Genomic DNA, 27,896 nt, shown 5'->3' on the forward strand with positions numbered 1-27,896 from the left:
TGAGGAAAATGAAAATTAAAGGCTTATATATAGTGAAGTAATATAATGTGGAGAGATGAAACTACTATAAAAATTAGTAACAAAAAGAATGGATTTGGAAAAATGAATAGATGGAGGCATTGAAATTATGATCATTTTAATATTTTATTTATATTTATTTTTAAACTATTTTTTAGAAATTATATTTACTATTGTTCATTAATGATGGATAAATATTTTTTATTTAATGTTTGTCTTATTGGATTCATGATTGTAAGAATATTACGTATGTTGTTAAACTTGCATATACTGTAGATTGTTTATCCCTCTCCCCCTTTCCACTTTTTAATCTTTTCCCCCTTTGAATTACCCAATTCCCTTTGTTATTTTGTATTTTATTTTTTCTTGAAATTTAATAAATTTGTATTAAAATAATTCCATAACTGTTTATTTAATAAGCCTGTAATAGCATCTCCCATCTGCTGATGGTTTGTCTTAAATTAACATTTGAAGTAAAAAGCAGAAATCCTGGGAAGATGGACTGGTGGACCAGCATATGGACTATGCAAAAGAGGAAGGAGACAAGAATACACAACCCTTGCTATTTTCCTGTCTTTTCTAGTTATTCCATATTTGTCACCATCAGTTATTCCCCATGGCAAGCACACTGGAAAATATTTGGAAGATTTCTCCTATGGAACAGGTGTAATATATATGTATGACAAAGGCTACCTCTTCATTGAGATGCTTCTATTTACTATACTATTAAAAACCGGATATATGGAGAATGGAGTGGCCATGTATATTGTGGAGCTGGGTTTTCATGCTCCAATCCTTGTTTCTTGTGTTGTTCCCCAAGAAAAGAATAACAGAGTTGGAAGGGACCTTTGATGTCTTCTATTCCAACCCCCTGCTTAGGCAGGAAACCCTACACCATTTCAGACAAATGGTTATTCAATCTCTTCTTAAAAACTTCCAGTGCTGGAGCATTTACAACTTCTGGAGGCAAGTTGTTCCACTGATTAATTGTTCTAACTTTCAGGAAATTTCTCCTTTGTTGTGGGTTTGAGTCTTATTCTTTTACTGCAGACAGAAAAACAAGTTCAAAAAAACACATATCAAACCTTTTCAACCAAAACTGAAAGAGTAGATTCTCTCTCACAGGCAAACTTAATCTTGGATCAAGGAATGTGAGTTCTGTAAACTTGCAGCAGTCCTATCAGATATTACTTATCTTATTCCACAGTTCTCTCTAATCACGAGGTGGATGAAACATTCAAAGAATTGTTGTTTGAAGTATTTTTTTGCTTAGTGTGAGCTGAGTCACAGCATAATACATTGCTGCTTCCTCCCGCCCCCCCCCCTATATTCCCTTCTCTTCTTTATTTAGAGCTGCTCCTATTTTCTTACTAGTAAAGTACAAGTCACAAAGTACAGCGCAATTGGTCTTTGCACATCCTGTCTCTTACCAAATTAAACCCACAGGAATACGATTATGGGAACTACTTGTTAGAACCACAACTTCTAAACTGATGTTTTAATGCTTTATTAAAAGAAGAAGTTAAATAACAGCAGTTTTCACATTTCATAGCCTTCTTTTCTCCTTGCCAAAAGAACATAAACACATCATATATACCTATAATGTACTTACAGTTTCAAATGTTATACATGCATTAGAAGTTAAGGCATTCTCCACTTGCAATTTCCAGATGCAATACAAAAAAATAAATAAAGGAAAGACGGCATAGAAGCAATTGCTCCTTCCCTAATTAAAAGTCTTCAATCACTCTTCATAGAAATTACTTTCTAGACTCCTGATTTGTTGCCACAAGGAAACACCTCATTATCCTGTTGGCAAAATTTCATCTCTCTTGTATGCGACCAGGGTTTAGTATTCTTAACTTCTAACCCCAAAATTAAAAGTATTGCAAGAACCGCATACTCGTGAGGACTGAGCAGTTGACATCTGAAATGAAATTCTGACTGCTGGAAGAAAACTTAAAATCAAAAGGAAGGGAAATACTGTAGGAAGGAGGGATATTCACAAACACATAGTAATCAGTTTTTTTGTTTTGTTTTGTTTTTTAAATTTGATTTATATGCCGCCCTTCTCCAGAGACTCAGGGCGGCTTACAATGCGTTAAGCAATAGCCTTCATACTTTTGTATATTTATTCAAAGTCAGCTTATTGCCCCCACAAACTGGGTCCTCATTTCACCTACCTTAGTAAGGATGGAAGGCTGAGTCAACCTTGAGCCTTGGAGAGATTCGAACCAGCAGTAAATTGCAGGCAGCTGTGTTAATAACAGGGTGTGTAGACCATTGTACTATCAAGGCTCTGTTATCAGCTGTAACAGAAGCCAACTTTGCTACTCTAGATGGCACAGCCAAGGGATAAGCTTATTAAGGTGGTTCTGTTGATGGCTTTTAGTTTATGACTAAGCATATAGCAACACTCTGAAAACTATCTGCCAGAACACTGTTGAGATTATTGAATAATATTGAATAAATTTATGATAACCCCCTTTTAAAGTGCATTTATTGTTGTGTTTTTTAGTTTTCTGTCTCTTTTGTTAATACATTCACATTATTATATTTGACATCCATATAGCATTTGAGTTGAACTATTTTCTGCATAAGAAATAAACTAAAGTATCTTTGGAAACTAACATACCTGGGTATTTCACAAATTCACATACTTTGCAGGTTTTAAAAACATGGCACAGTAGAGTCCTCTTTGACCTGACAAACATACCAAATGTTTCATATTTCTGACCTGTTTTAATATTTCTTCATTTTTATGTCTTTTCTCATGCCAACTAGATTGTAACTTTGGCAGCAAAAAGCTAATCTGTGGCCAATTCACATACCTTAAGAGCCTGGAATCCATGAGATATGCAAAACATTCTAAATAAAATATATTTTGAGATACATGTAGCTGTTACAAACTTTCCAAGTTCAAGAAATATCTCACTAAGCTTTGGAGAAAAACAATCATCTTGTTTCCCACTCTTTTGAGTATATCAATATACCATCAAGATTTGAAATCCCATTAGATAATAAAAAAAGTTTTCCTTCTACTGCACAGAATTGTTCACAAATGACTGGATTTTTATTTATTTATTTTATGAACGGCTTCAGTCACAGCTAATCCACACTGAACAAAAGCCTACAGTCAATGCAAAATAACATAAGTGTACAATGGCAGACAATAACAGAAACAGAATATAACATTACAGTAAAACTTATCATTTCTATAACATTCTGTACACCAGAAGCTCAACAGCACTTAGATCCCAAAGGCATTCTGGAATAGCAAAGTGTTTATGACTTGGCAGACCAAGAGATTAAGCCGAAATTTCATATACATGCCAAACAGGATGAGAGATGCCCGAGCTTTGAATCATCTCATAATGTAAAAGCTAAAGCCCCAAATTCTCTCTCCTATGCCCAATGACAATTGATGGGAAAAAGAATCACCATAAGGAACAGAATCACCATAAAATGATGCCATCAGCTCCCAACCTTCATAAGTGGTCCAGAAGAATTCTATATTCAACAGTATCAAGTTCTGAAAAATGTCAACATTCATTTTGGGACTGGCTTAGTTGGGGATGCTCATATTTTATTCAGAAAATTGTGGTTCTTGAACTTATTATTGGCTCAATATGCGTGGCACTGTGGATCTGTTTTTATTTTCTATTGGGAAAAAAGACAGTGGTCTCAAAGTGGAGGATTTTATACCAGCTATGATCAAATAACTTCCCATTGAGATTGACCAGTGACCACCCCTCAGGAATGGAGAATCTATTAGACCAGGGCAGCATGGAAATATATTGTAGAAAGTTCTGACAGGTTTTATACTGCAAGCTTTTTTAAAAATTGTGTCAGTTCAGATAAAGATAAGAACAGGCCAGTTGAACAATAATTTTTGAGTGTCATTATCTTCAATGTCAAATCCATTCAGTTGTTTGCTATGTACCTCAGTATTTGCAAAAGAGCAAGTTAGAAGTGACTGGAATGAAGGTAAAGGAAAACTCAGCTCTGAACCAACTCTAGTAAGAACTCATTATTGAGCCAACTTTGTGGTAGTGAAGAAGGTGAATAATCTTTGTTTCCTTTATTATTGCATATTTGCAGTATCACTACTGGAATTTTCTCAAAGTGGTTTGGGGAATCCAGCCCAGTGAGAATTCAAAACTTCAGCAGCTCATTGTTGGGTAAATACTTTGAAAGCAAACTATTTGATCAAATTAATTATACTTAAGACTCTGCAATTCTAATACTTGAATTTGTAAAAGTATCCAGGGCCATCACTCTTTCTTGGAATCACCTTGTTTTTAAGGCCCATTGATGTCAATAAAGTGTTTGCAAAAACTTGGTTAACCTTATGTTATGCTGTCCTTTGTTCCTCATGGCTTATTACATTTAGTAATAGCTCACCTCAGTCACTGAAGCTATATATTTCTTCCCTGTAGAAAGATTGGTTCCAACCTCATTAAATGAAGCCATTGTGAGACCAATACATTTTATCCTCCATGTTGTTCAATACCTATATGAAATCACTGAGTAAATAATTTAGTGATTTATTTATTTTATTTATTAAATTTTTATACCGCCCCCTCTCCCGAAGGACTCGGGGCGGTGAACAGCCAAGATTAAAAAAATATAATATAAACATTAAAATACATTTAAAAGAAAATTAAATCCAAAATGGCTCCCCAATTTAAAACGCCTTACCCATAACCCTATAATTAAAACAAATTTAAAATTTCCGCATTTAAAAGGGGGAAGATTTAGGCCAGGCCGGCTTGATGAAATAGAAGAGTCTTAAGCGCGCGGCGGAAGGTGCGCAGATCCGGGATCCTCTGTATCTCCAGGGGGAGCTCGTTCCAGATCTTAGGTGCCCCCACAGAGAAGGCTCTCCCCCTAGGGGCCGACAGCCGACATTGTTTGGCCGACGGCACCTGGAGGAGCCCCTCTCTATGGGAGCGTACTGGCCGGTGGGAGGCTATTGGTGGTAGCAGGCGGTCCCGTAAATAACCAGGTCCTAAGCCATGGAGCGCTTTAAAGGTGATAACCAGAACCTTTTAGAAAAAGTGTTGTAAGTGTCTTCAGAATATTGGTAAAACCCAGCTCTATTTCTCCTTTTATTCTAGTGAGGTGCAGGAATTATTAAATAAATATCTGGCTGCAGTACTGAACAAGATAACAACCAAAAAGTGAAGTTCAACCAGTTAAGACAGAAATGCTGTTAATAAATGGTTTATTGATCTAATGATGTTCAATTTGTTCTAAAAGTTGCATATCTCTAAAAGGATCACATTTATAGCTTTCGCTGCTTCTGGATCAGTCTACTACATTAGCTGTTAGACGTTTTCTGTGGCATGAAGGACAGTATTTTTTATCAGCTTAGGGCCAACTATAGCTCTACTCAAATATAAATAGCTTTCAGACAATTGAAGCTAACATGGCATTGGCATTTGTATTTTTAAAGAAGTGAAATAAAAAGCACCAGCAAAAATATAATGGTTAAATAGTAAAAAAAAGAAAAACTAAATACATAATAGTGATTAAAATGAGTTGAGATTTTCACCTGTGCAGAGAAATTAGTGTGGGGAGTGGGGGGTTTAAGAGATCCATATTACTACAGATAACAGAATAAATTAATTAAATCCTGACGTTTATAAGATCTAAACCCTATCAAAACATATTCATCATCTTTTCATTTTAAAAAACAAGACAATTTGGAACTAAATAATAAACTCATGCCCTGGACTCACTCCTTAAAATCAAAACAATATATTTTTTACACTTATTCCCAAAAATATCCTCTATGGTGTATTCCAAAATTCTTCGTGAGATGTCAAATACCATAGTTTAGAATTAAAGTTCAATACCACATTATCTTCCCTAACTATAATATTCCTTCCAAAACTTGTATTAACATTCGTAGTAATATAAAACCAAAACAAGGCACTAGCTGGACTAGACAGATCATAGTGGAAAAATATTCAAATTTCTTACAACAACAAATATACAAAATCTAATGCCCTTCCCCTTAGTATTGAGTGGGGGTATCCAATAAATGTAAAATATTTTCTGATGAAATAATTTTATTTTTAAATCATAAAATTTGCAAACATACTTCACATTTGGAAGAAGTATATTTCATGTTTCTTAATTCTTTATCACATACACCTTTAGAACACAATGGCATAGAGATATGAGGCACTAGGGAATTGTAAAATCAATAGCCACTACTGTCCCAAAGGTGCTTTTTCAAGAGGCAAGTGGATTTTCTGGTTTTTCTTTGAAGACGTTTTGTTTCTCATCCAAGAAACTTCTTCAGCTCTCTTGGATGAGAAGTGAAACCTCTTCAAAGAAAAAGAAACCTCCTCAAAGAAAAACCACAAAGTCCAGTTGCCTCTTGAAAAAGCACTTTTGGGACAGCCATGACCTGGATCACTGAAAATCTCCATAAACAAATAGCCACTATTATTATAAATTCATATACAATTCATATAAAATTGATAGTATTTTTTTTAAAAAACTCGGATTATCGTATTGAGACATTATATCTACGTAATGATATAACCTGGAATTAGCGTTCTTGTGGAAGGGAAGTAAAGCAGTCATGTATTTTGGAAAAAGCACAATTTTGTGGTAAAACATGAAGATTTGAGTCTTTTAAAAGAACGGAAGGCGAAGCCCGCAAACAAGCCCGTATCATAGACTGACGGTTTTGGAGTTTGGCTCTGTCAATTAGGTGTGGTAAAACAGTCATTTCCGGATTTCTGAAAACGGGAAAGACAGAATGTGTGTTTGACAACAACGTACGCCTAGCAATGAGCCACAAATACAGGACGGCCAGACTTTCGGAGGGGACGAGAGCAAGAATTGGAGTGAAATTTAAAAAAAACGCAGGGCAACGTAATTCGAACTTTCGCAATAGTTTGACTTACTCACCGCCCTGTTTCCCCGACAACTGGTCGCAGGGAAGCCCTTAGTTAAGCCTACTGTCCACCGGGGGATTCCCGACATTAGTCTTTATCGCCCGCCCCCTATGCAGTTCCGCGCCCTTATTCCCGGCGCCCTGGAGATTCATTCTTTGAAAGGAAGAATAAAACGAGTAGAAGTTCCCCTGTGATGTTTGGGAACGTCTTTTCCCACCTGGGTCCGAGAATCTTAGTGCTCTTCTCGCTGTTTTCCGGAGTGCTGGGTAAGTAGCTGGAAGGATTGGAGGGGATGAGGGAACTGCGTCTCTTCGCTTGGACGGCCACTTACTCGACGGTTAGCCAGCCGGTCTCTGCTGCCTTCCCATCCTCCAAATGACGGTTGTTTCGAAAAAAGGATGTTTCTCTTCCGTTCTCGTCCCTGTTTCTCTTCCGTTCAGACAATAATCTTCAAAATATAATCATAGGAGAGAGTCTCTGATCACGATTATTATTTCACATAAAGATCGATACGAATGGAAAAGAAAAGAAAATGCAGTTTATGTTCTGTGAAGCCAGTTATTAATACCCGTGTTTCCCCGAAAATAAGACACTGTCTTATATTTTTTTGAACCCTGAAATAAGCGCTTGGCCTTATTGCCATGTCCTTAAAATCCCAATTGGGTTTATTATCAGAGGATGTGTTATTTTGGGGGAAACAGGCAGTGGTGGGTTTCAATTTTTTTTACTACTGGTTTAGTGGGAGTGGCTTGGTGGGCGTGGCATGGCTTGGTGGGTGTGGCTTGGTGGATGTGACTTGGTGGGCATAGCAGGGGAAGGATACTGTAAAATCCCCATTTCCTCAGGATCAGCTGGGACTTGGGAGGCAGAAAATAGATGGGGGTGGGGCCAGTCAGAATTTTTACTACCAGTTTTCTGAACTACTCAAAATTTCTGCTACGGTTCTCCAGAACTGGTCAGAACCTGCTGAAACCCACCTCTGGAAACAGGGTATTAGTTCTCACCAAGCAATGATGTGAACTCTCAGGACACCAAATATAAATTTACCAACCTTGATCTCATCCCACCTTTGTTTAAATTTGCTTCTACTTGTTGTAAAATGCTTCTGCCTGGAAAGCAAGTATTTTCGGGGGGGGGGGATGACAAAATGGTATATAACTTGGAGTTATTTTGGAACTGTGAATCACTCTTTAAATACCCTGAACATAACCCAGTTATAGTTAATTGCATCTGCTGCAGTTCTGGATTCTGCACAGGCACAAAAGAGTCATTAAAATTTTGAACTGTTTATGGTTAGGCGTACTACATGAGGAAATCAATAGTTAAATTTTCAGTGCTTTAGCACCTTCATGTAACCTTAATGCATGTCCATCTTTGGAATACTGTGTATAGTTCTCATTGCTACATTTGGAAAAAAAATGTAATAGAGCTGAAAAGGGAATTCAGAATAAATGTTGAGATTATTTAGCTCTGAAAGAGAGTGACTGATGGGATCCATAATCAATGTGTCTAAAAATCACACTTGTTGGAGTGTGGATAGGGAGAAGTTTTCTCTTGCCTTGAATAGAGATTACCAATGAAGCTGATTAGAAAGACATTTAGAACAGACACAAAAGTACCTTTTCACACAATATATAATTAAACTATGAAATTCATTGCCACAAAATATGGAACTATTAATTTGAATAGCTTAAAAAAGGGACAAGAGAAATTCCTGGAGGGCAGGTCTATCTGGACTATTGTATTATTCAATATTATCTTCAGGTTGGGATAATATGCCTGGCAATATGAGTTGCAGGGGATCAACAACAGGAATAACATATGTCAGCATCTCTTGGTTACAAGCACCACAGAAGCATCTAACCTAAGATGAACCTTGTGCTGATTCAGGAGGGCTATTATAATCTTCTCATCAAACATTATTATACATCCTGTAGAAAGATCAGGAGGAAGTTGGGAAAAAGTGCCTCATAAATTTGCAGAGAGAATTTTAAAAAATGAAATTAGCCAGAGGTTACCGTCTCCTGTCAAACTCGATGTATTTCAGAATATTTAACAATATTAATAGGTCTGGAGAGAGAAAACAAGAACCTATCCCCTCTGAAGTGTTCTCCATTGAGATAGATGTTGGAAATGTTGGTCCGACATGGTCATTTTACTGCCTGTGCTCTAAATTTACTTTCCTAGTTTAGAATTATGGGGGGTAAATAAAACTAGTGCAGATGAAACAAAACTTCATGGTACTCCAATTATCTTGAAGAGACAACTTCAAGATACACTAGGCATTGACTTACTACTCAGCCACTGTGATGGAATAACTAGCAGGCCTTAAGAATACAAAGAAGGAAGGAAGGCCATTGCAGAAAAGATTTCTTAGTCCAGGAGAGAGGGGAAACATGAGAAAGAGTTTGATAATGCAAGGTAATATGGAGAGTGGCTTTGGCAAGCTTTCAGGTTTCTGCTACAATACCGTACTGGCAATAAATATTTCCAGAAATCCAAATGGTTCTTGTTTCCTGAGTTTGACTGCCTCAATGGATTTGACAGCCAACTTTACTGGACTGTCATCTTATCTGAATGAGAAAGCAAAGATACAGAGAAGTCTGAAAAGCCACAATCTTGGAATGTTTGGAGTACCTTTGTAATGTTTTTTGGCTAAAAAAAACCTTAAAATGGGGTATGATTACCCAGCTGGTGCCATCGCTGGCTATTGGGGGTGAGTCATTGACCCCCACAGAGGGGGCTCGCAACTTGGGGGTCCTCCTGGACACACGGCTATCTTTAGAAGAGCATATGACGGCCGTGGCCAGGGGGGCTTTTTATCAGGTTTGCCTGATACGCCAGTTGCGCCCCTTCTGGATCGGGACTCCTTATGCACAGTCACCCATGCCCTCGTCATGTCTCACCTGGACTACTGCAACACTCTCTACATGGGGCTCCCCTTGAGGAGCACCCGGAGGCTCTAACTGATCCAGAATGCAGCTGCGCAGGTGATTATGGGAGCGATGTGGCGCTCCCATGTAACACCTCTCCTGCGCGAGCTGCACTGCCTCCCAATGGTCTTCCGGGTGTGCTTTAAGGTGTTGGTTCTCATCTTTAAAGCGCTCCATGGCTTAGGGCCAGGGTACTTACAAGACCGCCTGCTGCTACCGATAACCTCCCACCGGCCAATACGCTCTCACAGAGAGGGACTCCTCAGGGTGCCGTCGGTCAAGCAATGTCGGCTGGCGGCCCCCAAGGGGAGAGCCTTCTCTGTGGGGGCATCCGCCCTGTGGAATGAGCTACCTCCTGGAATACGACTGATCCCAGACCTCCGTACCTTCCGTAAGGCCCTGAAGACTTATTTATTCCAGCAAGCCGGCCTAGCCTAAATGGTTTTTAATGGGATTTTTAAATTTTATAGACTTGGGGTTTTAAATTGGGAGGCCGATTGATTTAATCTCTTTTAATTATCTTAACTTCTGTATTGTATGTATTTTAATTTTGGCTGTTCACCGCCCTGAGTCCCTTTTGGGAGAAGGGCGGTATACAAATTAAATTAAAATTAAAAAAAAATGATTTGCAACTCAATGTCCATCTGTGGGGCATGGTTGACCAGGTGGAATCTGTGGCTGGAGGTTCTCATTTTTCCCATAAGGTCTGCTTCTCAGAAGACACTGATAATTCTTTTATCAAAAGTTCCACTAGTAGTAGACTAGTATTTGAAAGTACAACCTTCATTTCAGTAATAATTTTGAGGAGAGGGTGTGTCTGTTATTTCTGAATGTTTGTTAAATTCAAACTTACATCATTCACATAAGTTTACACCATTTACATACTTATGGCATGAGGCAAATAATGGAAATTGATGGAAATAAAATACTTTAGGTGAATATTTTAGACACAAGTATGTAGGATATGGGTTCTGGTACTATGCTGATGAAAAAGACATACCGTCTTCCCTAATAGTTTTTCCTACTATTTCACATATATACCCGGAAAGTTGCTGAATGTTAATTCAAGCCACATATCTATTTCCAGAGTAATTTATATTTCATTAGGTAAATAGTTATTTGCCTAGAATGACTTAGTGTAGTGTTCCCCAGGCAGGGGTTCCTCCAGATATATATTATACACTTAAATTCACAAAATTTTCAGCAATAGAGAAGTCTCAGCAATTCTCAGTTGTGTTGCCTTTGGATTTTGAGGGCTGATTCTCAGAGCTAAAAGGATGGCTGACCTAGTAAACTTGGTTCAAATTTGAACATAGATTTGAGTGTTGGACCATAAGGAAGGCTGAGCACTGAAGAATTGATGCTTTTGAATTGTAGTGTTGGAGAGGGACTCTTAAGAGTCCCTTGAACTGCAAGAAGATCAAATCAGTCAATGCTAAAGGAAACCAATCCTGACTGTTCTTTGGAAGGACAGATACCGAAACCAAAGCTCAAATACCTAAGGAGGACTCATTGGACAAGATCCTGATGTTGGGAAAGATTGAAGACAAAAGTAGAAGAGGACGGTAGAGGATAAGATGGTTAGATAATGGCATTGATGCAATGAACTTGAATGTGGGCAAACTCCGGGAGACAGTGAGGACAGGTGGGCCTGATGTGCTATGGTCCATTGGGTCATGAAGAGTTGGACCCAACTTTGTGACTGAATAACAACAATAAATTTACTGTTTTATTGTGCTGATTTCATGGCTGAAAATATCGTTTGAAGCTAGTAATATAGTAAAGTAATAAATAAATTCCAATTAATAAATAAACAAAATTCATTCTCTATTGCATACAGCTATTATAAATATATTATGATATATTATATTACAGTGGTTCTCAACCTGTAGTCCGTGGACCCCTGGGGGGGTCGCTATGTCATCACAGGGGGTCCAGGAAGGCTTGAAGAAATGTTATGATTTAAATGTTAAGTCTTGGGGCTCCATGGCCATGGTCCGCGGTCACAAAAGGTATTTAAAAGAGGTCTGTGGTCAAGAAAAGGTTGAGAACCACTGTTCTATTATATAATCGAAAATATTGCAGAGCAAACTAGCTGCAAATTGACTAAAATTAATGTTTTCTCTTTAATTAGGTGACTGTGGACCTCCACCAGTATTGAAAAATGCTAGGCCATTTGATCCTATTAAATCTACTTACAAACCTCATGAGTCAGTAGTCTACACATGTCTTCCTGACTATAGAGAGGATCATACCAAACCATACATGACATTTTGTTCTCCAGACAAAGGATGGAAGCCATTGGAAGAGTTTTGTGAGCGTAAGTTTTTAAAATCTTCTTTATATTTTCTTGTTATATCACCTGTGGGTTATTAAAAGGAAGGGAGTAATTAACAATTATCTAGTACTTAGGCTATTTATTTATTTATTTGATTTACAAGGATATAGAGGCACATTTCCTGAATTCTGTTTCTCTCCTTTACTTCCCTACCTCCTCACTCTCCTGCTCTGTTCTTCTTTCTCTTGCTTCCTCTCTACTTCCTCTTCCAATTTTTCTGCTCCTTTTTTCCATGCCTCTTTTTTTTTTTTTACCCTTATTTTGTCTTTTCTTCTCCTCCCACCCCTATTCCCCCTTTTCAATTTTTTTAAACATTAGATTTTGATGACACTGCCTGGCAGTTGCTCCTTCTTCCAACCTGTTCCTTCTTCTCTTTTGGTCTCCCCATACTTCTTTTCCTGGTGTGGAAAAAGGGGTTCTGTTCAGCTTCAGTTATTACAGTAGTGGAAGTCGTATGTGGAACAGGTTTCTTTGAAGATGGGTCATTCACACTCTTGTCATCTCCCAATTGGATTACTTAAATTCACTGTACACGGGGCTACCTTTGAAGATCAAGAAGAAATTTGAGCTGGTCCAGTATGCAGTGGTCTGTATGTTCACTGGCCAATCTCAGTACTCGCATTTTACACTGCTGCAATAGGATATATGTTGACTGCCAGTGTATTCCTGAATGCAAGTTAAGATTCTAGTTGCTACTGACTCCTCCCCCATGATGGCTGGCTGAACAGAGGGTGATTTTTTTTTCTCCTACCAATGAACAACTGATTTTGCCACCAAAGCTGATTATTTGGTGGCCTTGCTCTCCATTTTTTGAAGGGGAGACTAGATAGGACCCAAGACGACATTCAGACAATCATGCACAAACAAACAGAGAAGAGGTCTAGATGCCCACAGTTCTCAATAAGGAGTGATCAGAAGGTCTAATCTCTTATCACCTTTTCCCTTCAGCTGCTCATTTTTCTTGCCTGGGATTTAATTGCACTTTTTGAAGTTTTAAAATCTCTTAATTTATGACTAGTTGACTTCTGATCTATTTTGTAACCCCTTGCTGGACATTTACACCTTTTTTTCTGATCTTTTACTATTTACTATTAAGTTCTAAGCTATGTTTTAGCTGTAAGGAAGTTTGCAGTGGAATTTATATTTACACAGGATTATACTATAAATTTTGCTTGTTCTATAGCTTTTTCTTCTTTTTTCTTTTAAAACACCCCCTAATATTTATCTCTTAAATTTTTGATGGAAAAATCCCCCCTTTTTAAACCCTGGGTGGGGGAGCCTTTCCCTGTAGAAGCTCTTCCAATTTATCTGTTTCTCTTGTGCTTGAAGAGAGAACAAAAGTATTTCTCATGCCTCTAAAAGGAGATAAGATTTTTTGGGAGACATCTGAAAAAAAGGCTTCCAACTTACAGGTTTTATTTGAAAATATAAACAACAAATTCAATGGGTCAATAATGGTTTTGCAAACTCAAGATGACATCCAAAAGCAGGAAATAATCTTGCAATTTGAGCAAATAGAACCTGATCTTTGCTGTCAGATGCAAAGAGAAAGTGTTTGGTTTGAAAAATATACATCTGGCCGAAAAGATTGAAAGGAGAATGAATGTAGAAAATTCTGAGCTAATGGATATAATGAAGGATAGACTGGACTTTCTTGGCAAGAGGAATGTAATGTTGTCAAGGAGAATAATTCAACACTGGACGTTGCAGAGAGATATTTACATCAGAGACATATGAACTATGGAAATGAGATGCAATTGTTGGGAAAGTTTCCAATTAAAAACCTAAGGAAAGATTTCACTATTAAGAACCAAATAAGAGTATTTAAGTAAATAAGAAACCCCTGTAGACTTTCTAAGAGATAATTGCGATAACAGATTGTTAGCAGATTACTTTGAATTTAAACTTTGCTGTTGTTTAACATGTTAACTATTTTTCCTTTCATATATATATAATGTATCAATTGGGTTGCAAATAGATGTACAAGCTTATAAATTTTGAACTAGTTTGTAAGGAGGGAAACTATTATTGTTGCAATAGATGTGTCTGTTCAACTGGGGGACATAATATGTTTTTATCCTTTATTTCTTTTCAATTCACATTTATAATGTTTTTGTTTAGTTTTATTTTGTCTTTTTATTTTTTTATTTTTTCTTTTGTATTTTAATCTATTAAACTGAACTAATATATAGATGAATTTCTCATCTCATTTTAAAAACTTAATTAAGACATGTATACTAAGTGGAGATTCCATCCTTTTAACAATCTTTTTTATAAAGATATAAAAAAAGATTGAGATGAAGTATTAATATCATTTAATATCAAAGCAAGCAAAAAGGCATGTACCCATGTAATATCAGTTGAAACACTAACCTGAAATACAACAGTGGGACAAAAAAAGGGGGACGAAATAAATACAGTGATACTAAAAGTAATCAAATATGGTATGGCAGTGTCTTCCTTCCACCTGTCCAGTTTAATACACAATTTAAGTACAGGTAGACATGATAGCAATATTCCAGTATTTGAGGGGCTGCCACAAAGAGGAGGGGCTCAATTTATTTTCCAAAGCACCAGAAGGCAGGAAGACAAGAAACAACAGATGGAAAATAATCAAGGAAAGAAGCAACCTGGAATTAAGGAAGAACTTCCTAACAGAGAGAGCAATGAACCAGTGGAACAGCTTGCCTTCAGAAGTTGTTGGTGTTTCATCACTGGAGGCTTTTAAGAAGAGACTAGACACTCACTTGTCTGAAATGGTTTAGGATCTGGATTAGAAGACCTCCAAGGTCCCTTCCAGCTTTATTCTGATTCTGATAATGAAGCCTTTCCATTACAGTCATAAGTTGTGGAGTTGTTAAGTGAGGCATCCTCGTGATCACCTTGCTAAATGATCACAATCCTTGCTTTCCATGTTACAGTCATTAAGTGACAGTGTGGGTTATTAAGCAAAGCATGGGATGTCTCAGGCATAAGGGATCCTCAACCTTATAAAATATAAAATATAAAAAAGCTTAATAACCGAATACAAACAATAACAAAATATAAACAAAATAATGTTTTTTTCTCTAAAAGAATTTCAATAAAAGGCAGTATATTTTTCATCTTCCACATTTATGAAATCTGTTCTAAATACTGTTTAATAGTTTCCAAACACAGATGGTATGAACCTGATAAAACATTAAAGATCCTTATCTTGAACAACATTTCTTCCTGTTTCAGACATCTTTCTGTATTATTTTTTTATTACCTCCTTTCAATATCTGCACTGTGATTTGGTTTTCATCATTCCTTCAACCACATTCCCCTGGCCTAGTGTCATTCTATGGAGTCACCTGGGTGGGGCAATCAAAATCAGAATGAAGCAAGAAATGTAGACTCATTTCTTGGGTGTGAGATTGCTGCCAGGAAGAGGTTAAATATAGCAGCTAGTGACTTGTATGCCCTTTCTTCTATCAGTTGTCAACCCATAATAAATATACATAACACATATTTTAACAAGTAAAAAAAAGTTTTAAAAAACCTTTCTTATATAAACTTTCATCTGCTTTTGTTCACAGGTGGCTGTGAGGGTCCATATGCAACCAGATTTAGCATAGTGGAGGAATTTCTTCCTTTTTATCCTGTGGGAACAGTTGTGCACCATGTTTGCCACCGAAGCGCTGAGCACATTCCTGGTCGTCCAAAAAGGCCTCCTATTACTTGCCTTTCGGATTATACCTGGTCACCAGTCCCAGTTTTTTGTAAAGGTCAGGATCTTCCATTGAAACTACCTTCAAAACTGCATTGAATAATTGCTGATTCATTTGGTAATGATTTCGCACAGATATGATCCTACAAAGGCCAACTGATGTGTGCTATTAATTAATAATATTTATAATGGTGAGTTCCTGAATTACACTTCTGAGGCTCTTAAAAGACTTATAGATACACACTATATTTTTAGTTTGGTTGATATCATATGCAGCTTTATTGGCATCTTTATTTTTTTATTACCCTTAAAATATTTGCTTTTTGAGGAACTGCTTACTGATTGGCTGTGAACTGTAATTATAGCATATGTTTTTCATCTCATGGAATACTGGTGGATATTGACTAATTTTTTATCCTTTTATGAAATATTTATTCAGATTTATTATTTTATTTCTGCCAGAAACCTGAGCACTAGGAGATGTGAGGGTTGATGGCTCTGATTCAGGTTTGAATAATATCTTCCATAGTGAGAAAGGAGAATCTAAGCGTGATCTAGGGTGGTTGATTATATTCATCTTCAAGCACAAGTAATTGAGATAATCTTTTCTGTTTATAGGGTGCTAGTGACACTTACAAAATGTAAGCACTTCCGTTTGATACTCATTAATTTATAATTTTTATTATTATTATTATACAGTATGTCTGCATTTATAGTTCAAGTTAGGCCTAATGCCTATTACTATTTTCCTCTTGATATGTAATTTAAGTTAAGTTCCAGAATGGAGATCAGTGATTTTATTAAATTATTTATTTACTTTATTATTCCATAATAATGGAATAATGGTGCCATCACTGACTATTGGGGGCGAATCATTGGCCCCCACGGAGAGGGCGCGCAACTTGGGCGTCCTCCTGGATTCATGGCTATCTTTAGAAGAGCACTTGACGGCCGTGACCAGGAGGATTTTTCATCAGGTTCGCCTGATTCGCCAGTTGCGTCCCTTTCTGGATCGGGACTCGTTACACACGGTCACTCATGCCCTTGTCACCTCCCGCCTGGACTATTGCAACGCTCTCTACATGGGGCTCCCCTTGAGGAGCACCCGGAGGCTCCAACTGGTGCAGAGTGCGGCCGCGCGGGTCGTAATGGGAGCAACATGGCGTTCCCATGTAACACCTCTCCTGCGCGAGCTGCACTGGCTCCCAGTGGTCTTCCGGGTGCGCTTCAAGGTTTTGGTTACCACCTTTAAAGCGCTCCATGGCTTAGGACCTGGGTACTTGCGGGACCGCCTACTACCACCAATAGCCTCCCACCGGCCGGTACGCTCCCATAGAGAGGGGCTCCTCTGGGTGCCATCAGCCAAACAATGTCGACTGGTGGCCCCCAGGGGGAGAGCCTTCTCTGTGGGGGCACCTACTATCTGGAACGAGCTCCCCCCAGAGATATGGAGGATCCCGGATCTGCGCACCTTCCGCCGCGCCTTAAAGACCTTATTATTTCACCAGGCGGGCCTGGCCTAATTTTCTCTCTCTTTCATAAAAAATTGTCAATTTTTAAATATCTTTTAATATCTTATATATTCAATTTTAAAATTGGTTTTAAACAGTTCGGGGTTTTAAATTTGTCGGAGCCAAAACTATTTAATTTGATTTGATTTTATTCTACTTTTAAATTTTGTATGGATGTGTTTTTATTGTCTGGCTGTGCACCGCCCTGAGTCCTTCGGGAGTAGGGCGGTATAGAAATCGAAATAATAAATAAATAAATAAATAAATAAATAAATAAATAAATAAATAATAAAGTAATTAATATAGCTACTCATATATATGACTTCAGGTGGGTAACAAACAAATAAAACAATATGAAACAATTAAACAACACAACAAAAACAATGCAATATACCGGCAATACAATAAAATCAGAGGAAAAAAATGAGGGATTACAAATCCAATAATTTTTACAATAATTCAGTAAGCGATTGAAGATACCTGGTATATTATATAATTTCAAACCTGAGTATCATTATTAAACTTTATACAGAATACAAATATTGGAAGCAACAGACAGCTCAGTAAAATGATAAATAGTGATAAATTATTTTCTTGAAAAAAGGCGACACTATATTAAAAAGAAAAACAAAAATGACCAAAAGACATTATTATTATCATCATCTCTTTTATTCATTAAACATGAAACTCAGTAAACTGAACATTTAAAAATGTATTACAAATATCATTGATTGGCGCTGATGATTGATACGGGTTGCTGCCAGCATCCTAAGTATTAACCAAGTATCTTTTTAAAATGTACGATGTTCCAAGTAGTGCTGTTTTTTGCAGTTCTGCTGGTGTTATTGCAGGAAGCTGCAATTTCTTGATGTATTTTATAAAATTCTTGGACATGGTACCATGTGCCCCAATGACAATGGGTATCACTATTTCATCCATAATCACATAGTTTTGATGGCCAGGTCACGATATTTCATGATTTTTTCCACTTCTTTTGCTTGCACTTTGGTGTCTCCTGGTACAGCGATATCAGTAAGTTGTACGGTTTTCAACAACTGTGATATCTGGCATGTTGTGTTCCAAATGACAATCTGTTGTTGTTGTTGTTGTTGTTGTTGTTGTTATACACAACAATGGGAAATCACAGCTGCCAGCTCTTTAACTAGTATTGGCCTTCGTATGCATTGAGTTTTTTCAAGAATCTAGGATGCTGTTATATATTGACATAGCATGTTGGTTATCTAAGCAGTGTGGCCTTTTGTAATTGACAAATGGAGGTTTTGTCAATGTGCAGTCAAAGTGCAAGAATTTTTGGTATGGTGACTAGTGGGCTGATAACCAATAGCCACTGAGAATAACATAGCCAGTTTATGCCCATAATCTTTTAACTATGATTTTCAGTTCTTGATACTCTGCTTCTTTAATACTTTGTCTTCTAACCTAGTATCTCACCCTATTGCTACATCAGTTATCCATGTTTTCTTTTTTTTTTTTAACCACAGTTAAATCTGGAATGTTTATCAGTTTTTATTCAGAAACCCCACAATATTTTCAACTACTTTTTCTACTGTATGTTCTAGGGGTGGATTCTACTTACCTTTACTACCGGTTCGCAATGAGATCACGTTAAATTAGCTTGTCTTTCCACTATGACTGTTCTCCCAAGAAAATGTATAAGCTTTTTTTATGACTGATTGAAATGATCTTTTATTGCTATATATGTACAGAGCCATATATGCACAGAGCCATAGAATAATACTAATTCTCAATATTTTTTTTCCTATTACCTAGGACAATCATGCGGTGATCCAGGGAGACCAGAAAATGGTGACCGTATTATTCTAACAGACTTCCTGCTAAAAGCAGAAGTAAATTTCACCTGTAATAAAGGGTGTGTGTTAAGTTGGCTTAGCAAAGTCTAATTATGATACAAGTTGTCCTTTATTTTAGACAGCAATTGAGAGTGGAATTTTTGTTGCTAAGTGATGCACTTGTAAAGCAGAAAGACTCAGAGAAAGGGTGCATGAATGGCAAGACAGATGTAGCAAGGCTCAGGGAGGGCACGTGGACATTGCAAGTGGTCAACATGGCATGAGCACAGTAAATAGTAAATGAAAAAGGAATGAATAAAAAAAAAGGATTAATAAAAAAAAAGATTTTTTTCATGATTTGTTTTCCCAAGTTTTCTTTGCTGTGGATGAGAATTTTTATAGTGGAGTTGGACTTTTTTGCCACTTGTGAAATGAATAGATTTCTTCTTACCAATGTAAGCAAATATGAAAAAAGAAGGAAGGAAGGAAGGAAGGAAGGAAGGAAGGAAGGAAGGAAGGAGGGAGGGAGGGAGGGAGGGAGGGAGGGAGGGAGGGAGGGAGGGAGGAATAGAATAGAATAGAATAGAATAGAATAGAATAGAATAGAATAGAATAGAATAGAACACAACACAACACAACACAACACAACACAACACAACACAACAGAATTCTTTATTGGCTAAGTGTGATTGGACACACAAGGAATTTATCTTCGGTGCATAAACTCTCAGTGTACATTAAAGATATAAATGATAAATCATGATCATAGTCATCATAAATACATTCATCATGAATCCTAAGATACAACACTTAGTCATAGGATACTAAATAAGCTATCAAAATCATACTAGGAAACTAAATAAAACTATACATCATAAAGATACAAGCAACAAGATTATAGTCATAAGTAGAAAAGAAGATAGGTAATAGGAAGGATGAGAAGAATAATAGTAATAGTCTTAGTAAATAGTTTGACAGTGTTGTGCGAATTAGTTGTTTAGCAGAGTGATGGCATGTGAGAAAAAAACTGTCCTCGTGTCTAATTGTTCTGGTGTGCAATGTGCCAGCGCTCTGGACACAATGCTTTATGACATTGTTTTGAGGGTAGAAATTGAAACAATTTCTCTCCAGGATGGGAGGGAGGGAGGGAGGGAAGGAAGGAAGAGGATCTATCTCTGCTTACATATTCTTCATGTCTCCCAATAGTGTACCCATCACTGCTGTAATTGAGACATCCTCTTTTCTCCTATCCCAGAAACATGGACTTCTCAAGGGATCTGTTTCTTCACATAATATTCCCAAAATGTTGTAATTTGACCCTGATAATTTATGCTTTAAATAAGGCAGTAAACGTCAATAATACATATGTTTTCTTGGCTATCCATGGTATTTTCCAATCTTTTGAAAGAGAAAGAGATTAAAATGTATTATGTTCTTTTTCTTTTCTTGAGGTACCAATTAATTGGATCACCTACAAGCCAATGCTTATCACGTTCACGTTCTAATAATACAGTCGTATGGAAACCAAACCCTCCAATATGTTTCAGTAAGATTCTTTAATTCTTTCGAACAGCCTGGCCCAGGATTTGCCTGGGGATTGTAGCGGGGGACTGAATGGGTATGAAATGCTTAGAACAGTCTGGGATCCCACTGGAGCACCTCTAAATTTAGCAGCTCCTCATACTAGTTTCAGATGCTGAGAAATTGGATTAAAGCTAATATAGGGAACTAGCTGTCATGTGAGCATTTATGGCTTTTTTCCTTTCTTTCTTTCTTTCTTTCTTTCTTTCTTTCTTTCTTCTTTCTTTCTTGGATATGGATGGGTGGGTGGGTGGACAGACGGACAGACAGACAGACAGACAGACAGACAGACAATCCAGTTTCCTCTCCTAGAAAAAATAATTGTCCATTTGTTTTGGCAGATTTTTTACCAATCACAAAATTTTGTCTGTGTTTTAGGGCCCACTTGTCCTCCTCCTTCAGAAATAAGGAATGGAGCTTATACTGGAGGAAAGAATGGAACTTTCCCCCTTAACTCAAATGTAACCTATATCTGTGATCTTGGCTTTTCACTTTCTGGGGATAATCTTCTGCATTGTATAACTGAAGATAATAAAACTGGGATCTGGAGAGGGTCTGTTCCTGAATGCAAAGGTAAAATATAACCTCAAGGGTTTTTTTTACTAAGTTGAATTGCGTTTTACTTTTTAATCAGTAATTTTTATTATTTTTAGGAAAACGTGTAAAATATGAATTATTAAATTTGATGTTTTGTATAATATTTAATATTTTATGCTGAGATACTTTCCCAAGTTTACAAAAAAAGAAAGAAAGAAAGAAAGAAATACATTGAGTATGGCAGTGATGCTGTTCCACAGATAACATGGGCAGCTTCTGCAAAGAAACATACTTTGGAGTTTTGTTCCTTTTTCCCCATTAAAGCATTTTATACTAAGTAAGAAAAATTCTTTATCCCTTCCATATGCAAAATGACACTCCTGGATTTAACAATAAACATTATATATTTTGTTGAATACAACTATATGTAACAAACATATGTACTTAACTTTAAGTGTAAGAAAATTAAAATATTTTAAATATTTTAATAAATATATAGTGCTATTCTAGACACTGCGTAATTTTTAACATTTGGCTTGCCATATGTATTAGCATAAGAAATATTTTTTCATCAGCCTAGTATTAACTCTACCTTTATTGGATACTATCTAGCACTAAAAGCTTCCTTGGTATAATATAAGGAAATGTTTTCAAAGGATATCAGGTCATCAACTGGGAAAATAAATCCAAATCCAAATTTTAAATCCTTGAGTGTCCATGGAAAGTTGCATTTCTCTTTCAGTAGTCTCCAAAGAGCTATGTGTTCTGTCCCCATCTCACACACACACACAAACAGACAGCCGGGGGTTAAATAAACTGGCAGACAACCAATTCTTCCGATAAGATGCTTGGCAGCAACCAGGGCTGTGGAGTCGGGAGATAAATGTTCCGACTCTGACTCCGACTCCTCAGTTTTTTGTACTTCCAACTCCGACTCCAGGTACCCAAAATTCCTTTCGACTCCGACTCCACAGCACTGTCAGGGCTATGGAGTCGGGAGATAAATGTTCCGACTCCAACTCTTCGGTTTTTGTACCTCCGACTCCAGATACCCCAAATTTCCTCCGACTCCTTGACTCTGACTCTGACTCCAACTCCACAGCACTGGCAGCAACCCAGTAGCTGCTTGCCAAGAACTTTTACTCAATAAACAAAATACCCACAGGCAAGAATTGTCCAGTTCGTAAAATAAATCCAAGGCCGATAATGTTGTTTCCAAAGATGCAATATGACTTGATAGTAGTTAGTTTTGTCCGTCACAGAGTCTGAATGGCCACCTCACCCCCTTTTATATCCTGTGGGGTGTGGTCCAGTGACTCAGCCTAATCTCTGGCATGCCTTTTCTTCTGTTGCGCGCGCTTATCTCTGCGACGCTGCCGTCCACCTGTGGCTGCGTGGACGTGCTTGGCCCCGGCCCTATCTCTTGCCCTTCGGCGGACACCGAAGGCATTGCCAGAGAGGAGGGTCCTGGAGAGGGAGGCCTTGCCAACTCCTCTCCTTCACTCTCGGAGTCCTCTCCTGCCGATTACACAGGGTCAGGTAACAGAGCCACAACACTATGTATGGGGAATCAGAGGCATAGTTTTCGATCCTGCCGAATTTCTTATATATCTCCCACCCATTTCAGAGGTATTTCTAACAATAACATTGGGTCTATGACAATTTGCCACAGCCAACTCCCCATGGTGAACTCACTGAAGGACAACTCACCAACTCGCCACAGGACAACTCACTGTGGGACAAGAGTTACACTAATATCAAAGAAATATGGAATAGAATAATTAAAGAAAGAATGCAAAAGGAAGGACAGAATGAAATGTGAATGGCAAAAATTAAAATATTTTTTTATTTATTTTAAATAATTCAATAGAATTTATACAATTGCTTGTACCCAGATGTGCAGGTAGTCCTTGACTTACAATCATTGTTTAATGACTGAAGTTACCACAGCACTGAAAATACTTATGACTGTTTTTCACACTTATGACTGTTGCAGAATTCCCATGGTCACATGATCAAAATCTGGATGCTTGGCATCTGGCATATATTAATGTCTGCTTTTCTGTAATTCTCACTCTGCATCTTTATTCTATTCCGATCCTTCACTTTTCTCTTTTTACCAATGGAAAAGTAAAAGTAAAGGTTCTTGGAAGGAAAAAAACGTTTATTTTTAGAAACATTTCTTCTGGAAAAATGGAAAAAATAGAGAGGAAACATGAACGTTTTTGTAAGAAATTGAATGCAATAAGACAAAATGCCATGCATCAGTATCTTTTATTGACTCCCAATGTTTTCTATAATAGAAAACAGGAAGACCTTTCTCAGTATACCCAGTATCTTATTATTCCAGTATGCAGAAGACAACCTGTGCTTCCAGCAGGCATTGCCAATTTCACTAAAAAGGGAGCCTGATTTGCATGTGAACTTTGTTGCTAACTTTTCAGAACCTCTAGAACACTAGTTAAAAGTTCTGGAAACTTTTATAATTTAATATAAAATCAAATTTTATACTTTAATATAAAATCAATTACCGGTAGTAAACATAATATGAACATTATTATATGAGCAAAGCAAATTATACTAGTGCATTGTATGTTCTTAAAACAGCAGTGTCAATTTAGATCAGTAAAGGACAGTGTAGAAATGGATACTGCATATAATTCTATTTTCCCCAACATTTCCATTTTTTTCCGAAGGCTTGTTTGTTTTGGTGGTTTCAACATTTTCAGAAAGGTTATGTCTTTATTCATGGGATGGAGCCTGTTAAGGGCTACTTATGTGACCTAATTGTAGTCTTTGGACTCAAGCTGGGCATCCCTGCTATATACTAAGGTATGTGTCCATTAACCTGTATCACAATTTTTTATTTTATATGCTGGAGGCATATATTAAATGATACTTGGATAATGTATTATTCCAATGCTATCCAGTGGGGACTGCATTTATCATTCTTGAAATTATTTATTTATATCATTATCCTCCACAAATTTTTTGTTTGCCATTCCAATGCAACATTCAGCTTATCTATTGATTTGTCATGATCATCACCTCATTTTCTAGCAGCAAATGCTTGTTGCGTTAATCAGGAAGTAATCTTATAAGGCTAAGAATACAGAAGGGTGTGGAAGTAAGTTTTTTTTTTTTTGTTACAACAATAGAGTGTCCACCCTATTTAGAAAGAACTAATTGTTTTTTTTTAAAATATGTGACCTATTGAACAGGATTGGTGCTTGTTTTATATCACACTAGAGGAAATCACATATTTGGTATCAGCTTTCCTGAAAGTCCATGTGTCAATGATTGTTCATAAGCTAAATTTATTTGAAACATCATCATGCATTCCTTTATTCAAACATAGATGACTCAATGGAATGACTGAATGCACATTTCCTTCCTTGAGTTAACTAATCTGTCTTCCCATTACAAAATGTTGATATAGCCTTCTCCAGATTATGCTGGATGCCACAGGATTTATATATTCATCAGCCTTGATCTTTGAGCTTGGAATTCCCAAGTTTTAGTCAGCCTTTCTCAGTTCTTGCCCAGCACATAGGTATAAAAATTTAAATTGAACTCAATGAAAAACTAATAGATACTTAACAATTTTGTCATCTTTCTATCGTAGAAGAGGGAGGCTTTGAAATTTGTTCAAATCATAGCTGCCTTACTTGTGTACTTTTAAAAATGATTTAAAAATCATTTTACTTTTTAAACATCTAAAAATAGATTAAAGCATTAAATAAATACAATAAGGTATACTGTTAAGAAACTACAGAACAGCTAATGATAGATAAGAGAGAAAACCAAAATGTCTGGGCAAACAGATAAGCTTTTAATATATAGCAGAAACATTCCACAATTGGGTTCTGTGTGTGTCTACTGATGAACAGGTATGGGAGTTGATTTCATATGGTTTAGTACCATGTTTCCCCGAAAATAAGACCCTGTCTTATATTTTTTTGAACCCTGAAATAAGTGCTTGGCCTTATTGCTGTGCGCTCAAAAGCCCGATTGGGCTTATTATCAGGGGATATCTTATTTTGGGGGAAACAGGGGACCATAATTGAGGATGCCCACTTCTGCGTTACAATATCAATAATCTACAGTACACTTATCAGGATGTAAGAGCTATTAGAAGTTATTAAAATCTTAGTTCAAAGTTGTTTAGGACCAGAGAAATCAACAGTGGTTTATTAAAATGACTGGATGGCTAAATGAATTAGTGCAGATCCTACAGAAATGTAGAATTGTGAGCCATTTGCAGCTTTTAAACTACCCTCAAGGAACCCCTAATTTCATTTTTAAGCGATTAACCCAAAACTATTTCTATCAGAAAAGGCTGGAGTTGTTGTATAAGCCAAAATTGTTAACAGGCTCTTCTACCCAGTGACAGGAATCCAGTAACAAGAGTAAATCCACAATAAACTTGATTAAGTTCTATTCTTACTAGGGGAATGCAATCCTCTCCAAAATAAATTATATAACTTCCAAGCTGTATTTACCTTGTTTCATAGTAGTGGCCAAAATTGTGGAAACAATTTGGAAAAAGTATATTTTTGAGGTTTGATAGCTAATAACACCACTTTTTTGGGGGGAGTTTCAGAATAACCATATTCCACTGCTGGAATGGCCTGGGAATAGCCCAGACCTTAACCCAATTGAAAATCTATGGAGCCAACTAAAGAAACTTGTTAGTCAGAAGCGACCCAGCAATAAAACCCAGCAATTAAGCAATAAATAAATGATTGCTTAATAGAAGCAATCATTCAGTCTTGGTTTCACATTATAACAGCTGCAGAACTAAAAGACTTGGTTCACTCAATGGGAAGATGTTGTAATTCATACTAAAGGTTACCCAACTATTAAATGACATGATAATTTTTGTATATCTCATTTTTTCTATGTGTTTCACTTTTCTTCTTTATACTGTAACTGCTACCCTGTTTTCCCCAAAATAAGACATCCCCTGATAATAAGCCCAATCGGGCTTTTGAGTGCATGGCAATAAAGCCAAGCGCTTATTTCAGGGTTCAAAAAAAATATAAGACAGGGTCTTATTTTCGGGGAAACACGGTATTCTAATAGCAAACCCTTCATAAAAGTTATTGAATTACATTCTTGATTATCTTTCCATTGATATATAATTTTATGGTACTACTCCCCCCCCAAAAAAGTGGTGCTATTAGCTGGTTTTAGAAAATACACTTTTCCCAAAAGGTTTCCACAATTTTGGCCACTACTTAGAATAACAGAGTTGGAAGGAACCTTGGAGATCTTCCAGTCCAACCCCCTGCCCAGGCAGGAAACCCTACACCACTTCAGATAAATGGTTATCCAACATCTTCTTAAAAATTTCCAGTGTTGGGGCATTCACAACTTCTGCAGGCAAGTTGTTCCACCTATTAATTGTTCTAACTGTTAGGAAATTTCTCCTTAGTTCTAAATTGCTTCTCTCCTTGATTAGTTTCCACCCATTGCTTCTTGTTCTACCCTCAGGTGCTTTGAAGAATAGTTTGACTCCGTTTTCTTTGTGACAACCCCTGAGATATTGGAACACTGCTATCATGTCTCCCCTAGTCCTTCTCTTCATCAAACTAGACATACCAAGTTCCTGCAACCATTCTTCATATGTTTTATTCTCCAGTCTAGACACTGGGTAATTTTTAACACTTGGCTTGCCATATGTATTAGCATAAGAAATATTTTTTCATCAGCCTAGTATTAACTCTATTTATTGGATACTATCTAGCACTAAAAGCTTCCTTGGTATAATATAAGGAAATGTTTTCAAAGGATATCAGGTCATCAACTGGGAAAATAAATCCAAATCCAAATTTTAAATCCTTGAGTGTCCATGGAAAGTTGCATGTCTCTTTCAGTAGTCTCCAAAGGGCTATTGTATAGGGAATCAGAGGCATAGTTTTCAATCCTGCCGAGTTTCTCCCACCCATTTCAGAGGTGTTTCTAACAATAATATTGGGTCTATGGCAATTTGCCACAGCCAACTCCCCATGGTGAACTCACTGAAGGACAACTCACCATGGCCAACTCGCCACAGGACAACTCACTGTGGGACAAGAGTTACACTAATATCAAAGAAATGTGGAATAGAATAATTAAAGAAAGAATGCAAAAGGAAGGACAAAATGAAATGTGAATTGCAAAAATTAAAATAATTTTTTATTTATTTTAAACTAGCTGTACCCGGCCACGCATTGCTGTGGCCCAGTCTGGTGCTTCTGCTGGGCTAAAAGAGCGAGGCTGAAGTTTCAAACTCTCCACGAACATTTGGTGGGCGTGGCCAACTCGACATCACTCACTTTCATCAGTCATATGACAGCCCCCGAGCCACGCCTATGCAGCTGGTGATTAGGGCAGAGAACCAGTTGCTAAAAAACAATGGGAACCACAAAATCCTTCCTCTCTGTCTCCTCCTCTCTTTGTATCTCTCCATGTCTCTCTCCCTCCCCCCGTCTGTATTTCTCTCTCCCCCTCTCTGTATCTGTCTCTCTCCCCCGTATCTCTCTCCCCCCCTCTGTATCTGTCTCTCTCCCCCCTC

General features: G+C 37.2%; 1 protein-coding gene across 4 annotated transcripts in view; it reads left to right on the top strand.

Moving 5' to 3' along the window:
* Nucleotides 1-6,816: 6,816 nt before the first annotated feature.
* The window catches only part of LOC139315353 (membrane cofactor protein-like), a 61,844-nt gene continuing 40,764 nt past the window's right edge, over nt 6,817-27,896 (top strand). For 3 of the 4 annotated variants that reach the window (XM_070941561.1, XM_070941563.1, XM_070941562.1), the window contains exons 1-6: nt 6,817-7,201; nt 12,003-12,188; nt 15,767-15,955; nt 19,200-19,299; nt 20,671-20,765; nt 21,179-21,373. In XM_070941561.1, coding sequence (XP_070797662.1) covers nt 7,129-7,201; nt 12,003-12,188; nt 15,767-15,955; nt 19,200-19,299; nt 20,671-20,765; nt 21,179-21,373 — 838 coding nt within the window. In that variant the 5' untranslated portion in view covers nt 6,817-7,128. The remainder of the gene's footprint in view (nt 7,202-12,002; nt 12,189-15,766; nt 15,956-19,199; nt 19,300-20,670; nt 20,766-21,178; nt 21,374-27,896) is intronic. The other variant, XM_070941564.1, reaches the window with a different exon arrangement.

The sequence above is a fragment of the Pituophis catenifer genome, unplaced genomic scaffold (genome assembly GCF_029215685.1).
Source record: "Pituophis catenifer annectens isolate HBS135680 unplaced genomic scaffold, rPitCat1.0.hap2 SCAF_3, whole genome shotgun sequence".
In the NCBI taxonomy this organism is placed as follows: Eukaryota; Metazoa; Chordata; class Lepidosauria; order Squamata; family Colubridae; genus Pituophis; species Pituophis catenifer.